General features: G+C 53.7%; 1 protein-coding gene across 8 annotated transcripts; it reads right to left on the bottom strand.

Moving 5' to 3' along the window:
- Window positions 1-435: 435 nt before the first annotated feature.
- LOC122379769 (E3 ubiquitin-protein ligase UHRF1-like) lies at window positions 436-6,176 on the bottom strand. 8 transcript variants are annotated; one of them, XM_043362215.1, is made up of 9 exons: window positions 6,126-6,176; window positions 5,395-5,566; window positions 4,300-4,461; window positions 3,833-3,998; window positions 3,394-3,517; window positions 3,004-3,091; window positions 2,575-2,728; window positions 2,147-2,253; window positions 436-1,910 (listed from the first exon to the last, which is right to left on the bottom strand). In XM_043362215.1, exons 2-9 carry the CDS (start codon window positions 5,494-5,496, stop codon window positions 1,302-1,304), a joined length of 1,512 nt encoding a protein of 503 aa, XP_043218150.1. In that variant the 5' UTR covers window positions 5,497-5,566; window positions 6,126-6,176; the 3' UTR covers window positions 436-1,301. The 8 variants fall into 8 exon arrangements, with proteins under 8 accessions (XP_043218150.1, XP_043218152.1, XP_043218148.1 ...); XM_043362217.1 differs by having other exon boundaries at window positions 5,395-5,557; XM_043362213.1 differs by having other exon boundaries at window positions 6,098-6,171.
- Window positions 6,177-12,610: the final 6,434 nt, after the last annotated feature.

Raw genomic sequence — 12,610 nt, 5'->3', positions numbered from 1 at the left:
CGTGTACCCAATCCAAGACTCAAGTGTGACAATTTGCGTGTAAAATTTACCATGCACCTGTAGGATTATGTATTGGGCTATTGCAAACAAATTTACCACCGTCAGATTACCTTATTCTGAAACCGGTTTTTCGATTTTACCTAGCTAGGTAGTTTGGTGCAAGAGGCCTCTGCTTGACCTTTTCAGGTCAAAAAGAGCTAAGAGCTTACTGCCGACTGAAAAAAATAACAGAAATATTTGTAGCGCGTTACATCATCACCCGGTAACATTAGATGTTGCCGGAAACATTGGACAGCTAGAGATTTGTGGGAAGTCGAAAAAACTCAGCTTGACGGAGTTGTCGCTCTGATGCGAAGTGCCAGCGGTTACCGACATCACATGGCGGACGATAGACCGCCCCTCCAAGGGAGGCCGGGAGGGGATCTCAACGACACATTTAAAAAAGAACATTTATTGCCTCAAATGTCATTTACACTGATACACGGGAAGTGCAATTATGGCACAACGGTATTCGATGAACAGCGTACTCCCGGCGGTCAATGGCAGGCCGATTCGAAAGTCCTAAAACACTATGAAACTGTTTAATGCACATGTTATGGTTGTAGGCACGGTTGTAAACATGGAATGAAATATTGATCTGGCTGAGTAACAATGAAATAAATGCACGTCTTCTCTGAAATCGATGTTTAAAAACGGTACGCGGAAGGCAAGAATAAAATTGAAGTAAAACCGTGAATAACGTCCCCAAATACAAAACACGACAAAATGGCATGGACAATCTTTCATCGGTACAGACAAGCACAAGCTCAGTCTTGCAAAACCAATGAAAAAAAAACTACGGGAACCCCACATTTACCGCAGTCCAAGCAATCACATACCTTATAAAACCGCACATGCTGAGAAGCGCGCTTCCCGTTCACGAGCACCGGCAGTAGCATGCCGCCAAAAATCACTACAGCGCACGGCTCGACCAGAAAAGGCTAGAAACGGAAGCGGTCGAACGATACACGTGGGGTCTCTCCATTGTGTATACACTAGTGCGGGCCGGACACATCAATGACGTTCTCTAAGTCCTTATCTGGTCTTAAGGCACACGACCCGCGGTTCTTATAGGCCAGCCACGTCCATGCACCTAGTTTTTTGACTCCATCATTTCGTCTCTGAAGCCGTCTCTAATAAGCCTCATGCATGTTCCGTCCACCCATCCGACACCGACTTCTCATCCTTTTCACTGTCTCCAGTGACGTTCGTTGTACTTTATCTCAAATCGTCGTTAATGCTCCGCCTCAACTGTCACTGGGTCACTCTTCGTCAGCATTTTTCTCAGTCTCCTTCACCTCTTCCTCTGTTTCATCTTTTGCATCTTCTTTCTCGCCTCCTTCCTGTTCTTTTCCATCATCTTCCTCTTTCGCCGTTCCTTTGTTTTCTTCAGTCTCCTCACCAGTTGGTTCTACGTTATCAGCAGCCTTCTTCAGCACATTGGTGGGATCAGCCTTCGTTTCCTTCTTTTTCCTTCCCCTCTTGCCACGCACTGCAGGCGCCTTCTTGGTCTCACCTATCTTATCATCGGTGGCCTCTTGCTCTTGGTTCTCTTTATCCGCGGCCTCCTTTCCATTGTTTTCTTCTTCCATCTGCTCAACTGGTGCAGTTCCATTCTCGTTTTCTTCGTCCATCTCCTGTTGCTCGTCCTTACCAGTTTCCTCTTCTATCCCGTTTCCATCTTCCTCCTCACCAGGAGACACTTCACTGTCATCCTTCGCTGCTTTTGGTCCCTTCTTCTTCCGTCCCTGTCCCCTCCTACCGTTCTTCGCCTTACTGACCTTATTTCCCTTCTCCTTTTCTTCCTCCTTGTCCTCCTCTTTATCAGATATCGGCTCATCACAAGAGGCGGAATCTCCGTCAGCTCCGCTCTGAAACAGCAGAGGCAGTAAGCGTGCCAGTCGTCAGCCCCAAATTACCATCATCCTGAAACTACACAGGCCACAGCATCCTCAGACTTCATTCCGAAGACTGTAGTCCTGGAATCACGTGGGCCACGGCAGTTCTCTGGTAATCTACGAAAATGACACACTACCAAAAGGCAGCTTGAATATCGACCTGGTCACACCCTGATCACAAATCGTGCATTCAGTGGGGTAACACGTACCTCCCAAGGAGGCGGCGGCTGGTCCTCGCAGCGCTTCATGGCATACTTGTAGACCATAAAGCCAGACTGTCCGCGGCACAGCCAGAACTTCTCCACCCAGTACAGACCTGGAGGTGAAGCAAAAGGCGTCACTGGATTATCCATCGAAATGCACATAAAACCAGGCACTTTATCTCGTTTGTTAGCTTGTTTGTTTACGTTTCTGGGTCTGCTAATCATTTACATATAATTCATCCTCAATACATTCATTTTTACGATCTCGAGCACAAAGGAGCTCGTAAAAGTGGACGATCAAATAACGATGAGCAACGACACGAGGATTAAATATACGATACGATGATTGCGAACCTGATGTTATTCTATGATCAATAATTTGCCCCTCCCCGGGACTCCCTCAGAATCACCTCCGCTACCCCTCGCCCACTGACCGTCGTATCTATAGCCCTCCTCGGGCGCGTAGGGACTCTGCAGTTTGTAGCCGCGGATCACCCGGACCGGGGTGCGCGTCTCGACGTTCTTGGTGAGCGCCAGGTTACCGCGGGTCAGCTCCTGGTTCTTGGACTGCGGCGCCGTGCGCAGGTTCTGGGGACAGGCGCGCCCGTAGACGGAAGGTTGAAACTTTTACATTTAGCAAAGTTACCACAATAGAAATAATGCTCGCAGTCACCGCACGGCGCATCAACATCGCAGTTCCCTTGAACCATTTCAGCGTCGGAAAGTCACGATGTTAGAATGAACACTTCCATAGTACGGCATCTGGTATCCGCAGGCTTTTCGCCTTTCGGGCGGGGGGGGGGGGATCGGTAGGATATCACGAGAACGGGTTGGGACCGAATGGGTGCTGTCACTTGACTAACCTTCGGCTGCGCAGCCGTTCCCTTGAGATCTCGGCCGCCCTCACCGGTGTAGGTGAAGCATTCGCCCCAGTCCAGATCATCTTCGTATCTGAAACAGAACAACAGTGGACCTCAAGTAATATTATGCTAGATGTGCAAATAGAAAAGAGGCACAAATTCACGGACAGTGTCTTTTGCTTTGGTACCTAATTTATCGACTAAAATAACACCGACTTAATTTAAAGTGGCCAATGCTCCCAGTTTCCAAAGCTTCAACGTTTTTTTTTCTTCTTCTCTTTACCGCGAAACTTCAGAAAGGAAACGGAGTACACATAGTGAGGGAACTCCCCTCCCCCCGCCCCCCAAGCTGCAGGAGCCGCCCCGCTGGTGTAGCTCGGCACGCCTACTGACCCTCCGCTGAGAGCGATGCTGTACGCCCCGCTGGGCCCCGAGTGGATGCCGGCCACCGTGGGACGATGGATGCCGTCCGCGCAGCACTCGAGCCGCGTCTGCCACCATGTCCCCACGGCGACACCTGTAGACAAACAGGGCAGGAAAGAAGGTTAGGTTAGGTTAGGTTAGGTAAGTCACAGTCCCCAGATTCATCTGCCAGGGGTGATGTGCAGGTAGCATACTCGTAACAAGAGTGGACTACGTAAGGAAAAAATGCATAATTAGCATACCAGTTTCCGAATTATCAATTACTTACCAGCAGCGAATGGCAACTAATTGTTACCTACAAGCATATAGGAAGCGTTTTACCTTGAACTTTTTCCGGCTTATAGCTGTTGCTAAAGAAGATCGGGAAGCGATAAATGTCGATCTCAGAGTTTGCGTCGTCCTCACTCACCCGGAATGGCTCCATACACATTCTCTCTGTTCTTGGGTACGGACACGCGGATGCGCGGCGTGTACGGTTTCCTGGCCCTCCGCCGGCCGCCCTCGTCATCATAGTCCTCGTCCTCCGAGTCGTCCTCCACGTCAGACCCGTAGTCCAGCGAGGAGAACTTCACCGGCTGAAGAAGATTGAGGTGTTACACAGAGGAAACCGAACTGACCGGCACACCATTTTCGATCCAATTTAAGACAAATGAAGTCCAATTTATTGCGAGAGGATTAACACAATCAAATGTGGCGTCCTTTTAGAGAAGCTAGCAAAGCCTCCCAGAACTACAAAAACTGAAAACTGATGTTCACGGGACGGTAAAAATATCGAACAAAGCCGATCATTTTAAATCCTTCCAGGGGCAGGTTTCCAGTCCAGCTGGCCTTTGGCCATGCTGGCCTGCTCTGGGCAGTTGGCACCCCACTACTCACCTTGTTCGATTGGCGGGTGGACCGCCGGCGTCCTTCTGTCAGCTCAGTGCCGTACTCAGCATCATCTCGCTCCGGCTGCGGACGGGGCCTCTTGGCTGGTCGGCTCTTGATGGCAGGCGCTGGTCGCTTCTTCACACGAATCGCAGATCGCAGAGGTGGTAACTGCATGAAAAATAATATAATTAAAGTGCCAAGCATTGATATAGGCTGGCAGCTTCAACTCCTTAATGCAAATATGGTAAAATAAAAAGCTTGCAGATGAGCTGGAAATCCAGATGTGCAAGAAACAGCAAGTGTGCAGTATGCCTTTCCCATCATAGCTCAGCTGGAATTTGGAAAAGCATTGCACTCACTGTGGTGACTCAGGTGAGAGTCTGGTTTAAAGTCTCTCCAGCGCTTGACATATGAGACTTCTGAAGGGGACAGTCTAGAGTTGGAGGGAGCAGCTGCACTTGCAGTCAGCTGAAGTTTGTTGAGTGGAGTATGCCATATCAGGCTTTGATGGGCACACTTAGCTTAGATATCTACATCCTCCTGTTACTCAGAGTTGACCAATCAAATGGTAGAACTCAGGGTCCTGCACAACCCCTGCTTAGTGCTTGGTCCATGATCTGGCTCCAACAACTGTTCAATTCCAATTAAATAATTCAGGCTAAATCCACAAAAAGCAGTTGTGGAGAAAAAAGAGCTGATTAAAGCCAGATGCCACCAATCAGCACAGTTTTCTGGTTCTCAGTGCAACTGCAAAAGTTCAAGACAAAAGTACCTATCTGTGATCTGCTAAGTGATAACACTTTCTAAATGGGTAGGCACACAAAATCATTTAAGTTGTAAACCTTGAACCAGTGGCTGCTGACTCTCCATCATTGACTCAAGAATTAGGAATTAAGATTATTATGGGCTCAAGAAGTCAACATTAAAAGTCTTTGCTCAATGCTGATTGCTGAAGCCCAATTTGCATTTTAATCATAGGTTCTCACAAGTCACATGCCAGGCTGCTCAGTCAGTACCTACTCTACCTTGCTTCCAATCCAATGGCTGCTCAAGACTCCATCAGCTGAAACCCAATCTGATGTAACTGATACCATTACTCACCGGTTCAAGCAGACCAAGCTCCTGAAGCACCTTGCGGTTGGCTTCGCGATTCTGCTGCTGGAGCTTCTCCAGCTCGCTCAAGGCCTCCACCTTCCCAGGCATGATAGGAGCAAAGGCTCACCAACAATTTGCCAGATACAGATGGGCAAATGCTGAACTAAGCCTGAAAAAGCTGCACAGATCATAATCAAGACATCTCAATCAATTCAGTTCAAAATGAATTAAATTGACAGACATTACTGCACATTGCCGAAAATCGCTTCACATACAGAGCGTAAACGGTAGAGCCCTATTCGCCTACGTGCCCAGCTCGTTTACGCTCTGCCTATGTGAAGCAGTCTTAAGGCAAAAAATTCAGGCAGGTGGCTATTTTTCTGTTGGTAAAACTGGCCTCTACTCTACTAATGCCAATACTTTGAGTGTTTTTTTAACGACTTTGAAGAACAGAGTAGGTACAGCCCTCTGCAGACTGCACGGTAGGGCGAGGATCACGGTATATAGTTATAGAGAACTGGTGAAGATGATGATGAATTGGGGTTTTTGGGCTCCCGGAGTGCGGTAGGTATTATTTTTTCGACAAAACTAATAATAACTCAAAGGCTATACGATTTCCGAAAGGCCGTCGGACCGATAGCATAGCATTCGCGTTCGGCGTTATTCCCGGTTTTATCGAAAAAAAATAAACCACGACAAAATCAACTACCATCGACAAAATCAAAATAAGGACGCACGCGGCTGACCGCGGCCCTGTTTCACCGGTGATAGCAGGGGGATGTCGTCCCGGTTTTCCCCATGCATTATTCGCCAATCAGCTTAACACTACCATTGACGTCACTGGTGGATCGCCAATCGGGGCCGTCCGGCCGGCCGGCCGGGCCCTTAGAAGGCCAAACGCAGACGTTTTCAGAAAAGCGTAAGCCGTATAGATACAGTCGTGGATGGAGTTTTGCTGTGATTCGGCTCTCCAAGAGTGCGTCAGCGGACCAGGACCCGGATAAAGGTCATAGTGAACCGGCATCTGATAAAATCCGCTCACGGCCTAGCAGCCGACTTCGACCCTTCGCCCTCGTAAAGCACAAAAGCTTGCCGGTCATTAATCCACCTGCATCTTCTCATCATCCTATATCGACCAGCTACTGCAGCCGTTTTGGAGCGGCTCACGGCCAATAACACGCCGGGCGTGCGCTAGCCGCCGGTGCTAAGCGCTAACGGCATTGAGTGCGCGTGGCCGACTGCCGCCCCGATGGCGCTGGCCCCCGGCACCGACACCGGCGCGGCGCCGCTGACCCATTGGGGGGGGGGGGGGCCGGGGGGGGGGCTGCTAATTAGTTGAGCCGGAATTGGAATAGAAGCCGGTATGGGATTGGGATAGAAACTCAGCGAGACTAAGGGATTGTGTTGTGCCTTCGGTAGGCCCCCAAAAATCACCGGTGTAGTGCCCTCAGGGCCACCGGTTATGAAGCCTTTGGAGGCACTGGTGTGGGCCCTCAGAGGTAGGTACCGGTGTGAGGCCCTCGGAGGCATTGGTGCGGGGCCCCAGAGGTACCGCTGCGGGCCCTCTGAGGTGCTAGTGTGTGGCCCTCAGAGGCGCTGGTGAGGGTCCTCACAGTTGCCATTGTGGCCTGTGGGCCCTCAACTGCAGTGTGGGGTCATCACAGCCGGGTGCGGGACCCCTAGAGCTGCTGGCTCGAACCCTTTATAAGCCGACAGGGGCTCTCAGAGACCGACAAGGGGCCCTCAAGAGGTCTGCGGTGTCTTCAGGAGCCCTGTGGAGTCCTCAGAGACCAGCAAGGTACTCTCAGACGCCGGTGGGGGCCCTCAGAGTCGTCGGTGTGGGGTCCTCAAAAGTAACCGGTGAGTGGCCGTCCGATGCGAAGGTCCCGTCTTAGGCCGTAAGAGGCTCCGGCGTTGAGCCCTCAGAGCCGCCGATATATGGCCTTAAGAACAGACTTGTGCCGTGACCAAAAATCAAGATCCAGGATCCTCAAGGTCCCACGGCAAATTCAATTTCTAGAAGCACTGGTTTGGGCCTTTGGAACTTCATTCAGGGGTGCCGGTTGAACTCAGAGGTGCCAGTGTGGGGCCCTCAGCTGGGCACCGGTTTGGGGCTTTCACAGCCACCGGTGAGGGCCCTCGCAGGCGCCGTTGTGGGGGCCTTCAACCATTGGTTTAGGGGGTCATCACAGGCGTGTGTGGAACCCTTAGAGCTGCTGGTCCCTGATAGGCCGGTGTTACGATTACTTGAACTTTATTGAACTTAATTTAAACACGAAGGTAGCACTGTAACCGCTTACTAATGCTCAAAACTCTCGGCCACACAAGCCGGCCGCCCGCCGCCACACAGGTCCGTCGCGAGAAGGACAAACAGCGCCTCTGGCGGCCGGCCGACAAATTACGATCAGCTGATCGACAAAACTGGGTCACCGGATCGGCGCGCGACGGCCGATCGTCAGCAGCGGCAGCTGATCCACAACATCCTCCCCTTCAAAAAGTACGGACACCTAGGTCACAGGTGCACACCCGAGGGCCTAACCTGGCGAATACAGTTGCGGGCGTCGCACTGGGCGGCCATAGCGGCTAACAGCAGTTGGCGGACGGATGGGAGTTCCGTCCGGCTCCGAATCCGAACTATCCGAGTCCGACAGAGCACATTCACTTTCAGCGCTACTCGGCGAGTCCACACGACCGGAAACTTCATCGGAGCGGACCGCCAGCAATGGCCCGACAGCGGTCCGACCTAACAGCGGAATACAGACACCGAGGTCCGGTTCCTCGTCAGACACACTGACAGTGACAGGAACCGTCACACATGTCGCCCGTTCTGAATCGTCCCGCACAGAACTTTCTACTTTCTTCAGGTTACTACCATGCACAAGCACCTGCTTTCGTCCCCGCTTAATCCTATAATCAGGTCGCTGCACTTTGACGACTACATATGGTCCAGTAAAACGAGCGGACAGTTTCCTGCTCTTACCACGCTTCACTGCCTGCACTTTTAGCATCACCGTATCGCCTACTTCAATGTCACTCGTTCCAGCCACAGACGAGCGCGACTGGCTGTCCTGCAGTGACTGATGGGCCTGGTCGCGGTCCACCTCGAGACGGCGCTTCAGGTCACTCACATAATTCGCGTAAGTGTCACACTGCAGCTTATCTGCGTCATCAATGATCTCACTCACAACGGGCACACGCGGGTAAACACCATAAACCAACTCGAACGGCGAATATCCTGTCGTGGTGTGCTGTGAGAACCGATAGGCTGACACACACACACTGACCCACCGGTCCCAATCAGCCTGGTTCTCACTCACATAATGGGTGAGCATATCGCACAGAGTGCGGTTGAACCGCTCGGTTTGACCATTCGTTTGTGGATGGTACGACGTGCATCGTAGCTTTTGGATCCCCAATAGCTCACAAATCCGCTTAACTAGCGCGCTTTCGAAGTTCGTGCCCTGATCTGTCAGAATGCTTTTCGGCACTCCAAAACGAGCAAAGAGCTCCACGAAACAGTCGGCCACGGTCGTGGCCTTCTGGTCAGGAATACAATAGGTCTCCACCCACTTCGTGAACAAGTCCGACACGACTAGAACGTACCTGTTCCCAGCATCTGAACAAGGCAGTGGTCCAAGAATATCTGCCGACCACTGGGAGAACGGCTCCCCTACGACAGGTACACTACCTACACCTTCTCGGTGAGAACGGTTCGGCCTTTTCACCCGCGCGCATCCGAGACATGCACGGCAGTAGTCGCGCACGGTCACTTTCAGGTTATGCCAGTAGTAATGACGCGTGATCTGACTCATCGTACGCTTCAACCCGAAATGCGCCGCCATTGGCACATCGTGAGCAAGACGTATCACGTGACTCTGCATGCTTAACGGCACGATTATCTGCGGCTCACGGTCTGAAATGGTCTGTCGGTACACGAGGCCATCACGAACAAACAGGCTGTCTCTATCACGCATATAGAACGCACCGACGTCACCAAGTCTCGCATCGTTCGTGCTCCCAGTCCGTAGACAGTCCATGACAACTGACAGCACCGGGTCCTCCCGCGTCGCCGGCTGCAGCTCTGGCAGGCTGAGCCGGCTAGACGTCGCCTCCGCCCCGACAGCAGCTTCGTCAGCCGCCGAGCTTTTCAGCTCCACAGCTCGGACCGTCGCCGGCACGTCACCTTCGGCCAGCTCACACGAGTCACCATTTGGCACGCAGCCAACACTGACACTGGACAGTCCTTGTTTTGGCACACAGCCAGCACGGTCACCAGACAGTCCCTGTTTTGGCACACAGCCAGCACTGTCACCATCACCACAGTCTCTGGACAGTGCGTCCGCGTGGGGAATCGCAGTCCCCGGTCGGTGAACCACCGTAAAGTCATACTGGGACAACTCCATGACCCAGCGAGCCAGCCGACCAGACGGATCCTTTAGGCTCCAGAGCCACTTGAGCGCCTGGTGGTCCGTCACGACGACGAACTCAGTCCCGAGGACGTACCATCGGAACCTGGTCACGGCCCGAATCACAGCGAGCAGCTCGTGCTCAGTCGTCGTGTAGCGCGACTGACAGTCCGTCCATTTTCCCGAAGCGAAGGCGACTGCATACTCGCCATCACCATCACACTGGCTCAGAGTCGCGCCCCAGCCGCGCGAGCACGCATCGGTCGTGATCCGAAACGGCTGCTCCGGGTCCGGCGGCCGGACCACAGGGAAGGCAGCCACCGCCTTCCGGAGATCCTGGAAGCTCCGCTCTGCTGCCTCCGTCCACTCGAACGAGTGCCGGCGAGTCAGATCAGTCAGACCCACCGCACGCACACTGAAGTGAGGAATCAGGTGACGGAAGTAGCCCGCCATCCCCACGAATCGCAGCACCTCCTTCACGCTGCTCGGCCTCTTGTAGGCCGTGATCGCAGCCACGTTGTCGTACGCCGGCCGGATACACCCCTCAGAGATCACGTGAGACAGAAACGTGACCTCAGACTGTGCGAAGCGGCACTTCTGGGGGTTCAGGCGGATCCCGCTCCGCTCGAGCCGCTCGAACACCTCCCTCAGAACAGCGACATGCTGCTCTAGAGTCTCCGTGAAGATGAGTACGTCGTCCAGATACACGACCACTGACTGGTGCAGCAGGTCCTTCAGCACCGTCGTCATCATCCGCTGGTACGTTGCCGGTCCATTGCACATACCAAAGGCCAGGACTTGGTAGCAGAATTGCCCCTGATCGGTGACGAAGGCTGTCTTCTCTTGTGCCGATTCGTCCAGTTTCACTTGCCAGTACGCAGCCTTCTGATCGAGCTGCGAGAAGACACGGCATTTGGGACCGATCGACGCCAGCAGCGACTCTATCCTAGGTAGAGGAAAAGAGTCTTTCACGGTGCAGCGGTTCAGCTCCCTGAAGTCAGTACATACTCGAAAGCTCTTGCTTCCCTTCTTCTTTACAAGAAGCACCGGGCTCGCGTACGGGCTGGCACACTCCCGTATCACGCCCATTGACAGCATGTCCGCGATCTGCTGGTTGGCAGTCTCTCGCAGAGCCGGCGGAATCGGGTACGGCTTCTTTTTCCGCGGCTCCTCCATCAGCTCTATGCGATGTTCGACAGCTGTGACTCGTCCGAGCTGCCCTGGCGAGCTGAACACGTCCGACTGGTCCAGCACCGCTTTCAGCTTCTCCTGATCCACTGTTGACAGGTGAGACAGGTCAACCTGTGTCTTCACCTGGTCCAGGAACGGCATCACCTCCTCGTCCAGACTGTCCTCGAAGTCCTCCACCGCACCATCTGTCACCACACACCGGCACACGGTGGCGGCCGGCTCTCTAACCTCCTGTCCAAAACATGAGAGCACACCGGTACTGAAGTTGACAGCCACTTCAGCCGCCTTTAGAAAGTCTGTGCCGAGTAGCACACAGTCACTGCACTCGGCGACCAGGACCTCCATGGTCACCTCACCTGCAGTGCCCGGCACATGCAGAACCACATCTGCAGCTCCGTGAACATGGAGACTTTCCTGTCCAGCTCCCACCACAGCCTTTCGGCTGTGTCGCAGCTGCAGCTGACACCTGTCGGCCGTCGATCGCGACAGAAGCGTCCGCTCGCTGCCGCTGTCCACGACTGCATCCTGCACTAGCCGTCCATTCACCGTCACGTCCAGCTTCAACGTCGAACCGACAACCACTCGCCTGTTGGCCGTCACAGCTCCTGGTCCTGCACCACTGGTGCCAGCACCACCACTGGTGCCACCACTGGCACTCCCCATGGCACCACCTCGGTTACCACCACTGGCACAGTATCGACTGATGTGCCCCACACCTCCGCACTTATAGCACTTGATGCCCTTCGAGCCGCCTGACCGGCTCCCTCCTTTGCACTGTTTGGCAATATGTCCCATCTGGCCACACGAATAACACTTTCGACTCACAGATCTTCCAGTCTCCTGGCAGCGCCTCGCTGCTGACCTCTGCTTGCCATGGAGCAGAGTCATGTGAGTCACCAGCTGGTCCAGCGAGGACAGGTCGCCCTCTCCCAGCTTGTGCGACCAGACCTCTGGCGCACCCTTAATCGCCTGTACGATGGTCATGCGGTCCAGAGACTCGGCTGTCAGCTCTGGCATGACCTGCTGAATCTGACTCTTCAGCGCCTCTACGTACTCCCGCGGAGTCTCGCCTGGCTGCAGACGACGCTGGTCCAGCCCTTGAAGGATCTGCCCCTTCATCACCTCCGGCGTCAGGAGATGCAGCACCTTTTGTTCAGCAGCACTGACTGTAGCATCCCGTTCAGCAGCCTGTACTTCTGCCTCAACCCGGTCGGCCACCCAGGCCGCCCGCCTGCACGAGCCAAGGGCATAACAGATCAAGTCCAGGGCCACCACGCCCGACAGGTTTTTCAAGCTCGCATAACGCCGAAACTGCTTGAAGAAACGCCGTGGTTCGGCGTACTCGAACACGGGGAGGGGCAGGCTCAGTGCCCCAGTCGCCCCGGCACTCGTGTCCACCGAGTTATCCATCACCGGTCCCGTATCACACAGATTATCCGTCCGGTATCCGTTCACTCAGTTTGTTTACATCATCACACTGGGCGCCGCCATGACACACCTGACCGGTGGCGCCACCCGCGGAATAGTCCCGAAGCTTCCCTGTGACGTCACGTCCGGCTAACGCTCTTCCCGCTGCCGGCCGACGCCATCTTCGATGATCTTCGGCACACTGATCGGTTTCGCTC

Source organism: Amphibalanus amphitrite, unplaced genomic scaffold, assembly GCF_019059575.1.
Source record: "Amphibalanus amphitrite isolate SeventyFive unplaced genomic scaffold, NRLGWU_Aamphi_draft 000084F_arrow, whole genome shotgun sequence".
NCBI classification, from domain to species: Eukaryota; Metazoa; Arthropoda; class Thecostraca; order Balanomorpha; family Balanidae; genus Amphibalanus; species Amphibalanus amphitrite.
Note: the sequence above shows the minus strand (reverse complement) of the source record. Positions and strands in the feature narration are given on the sequence as shown.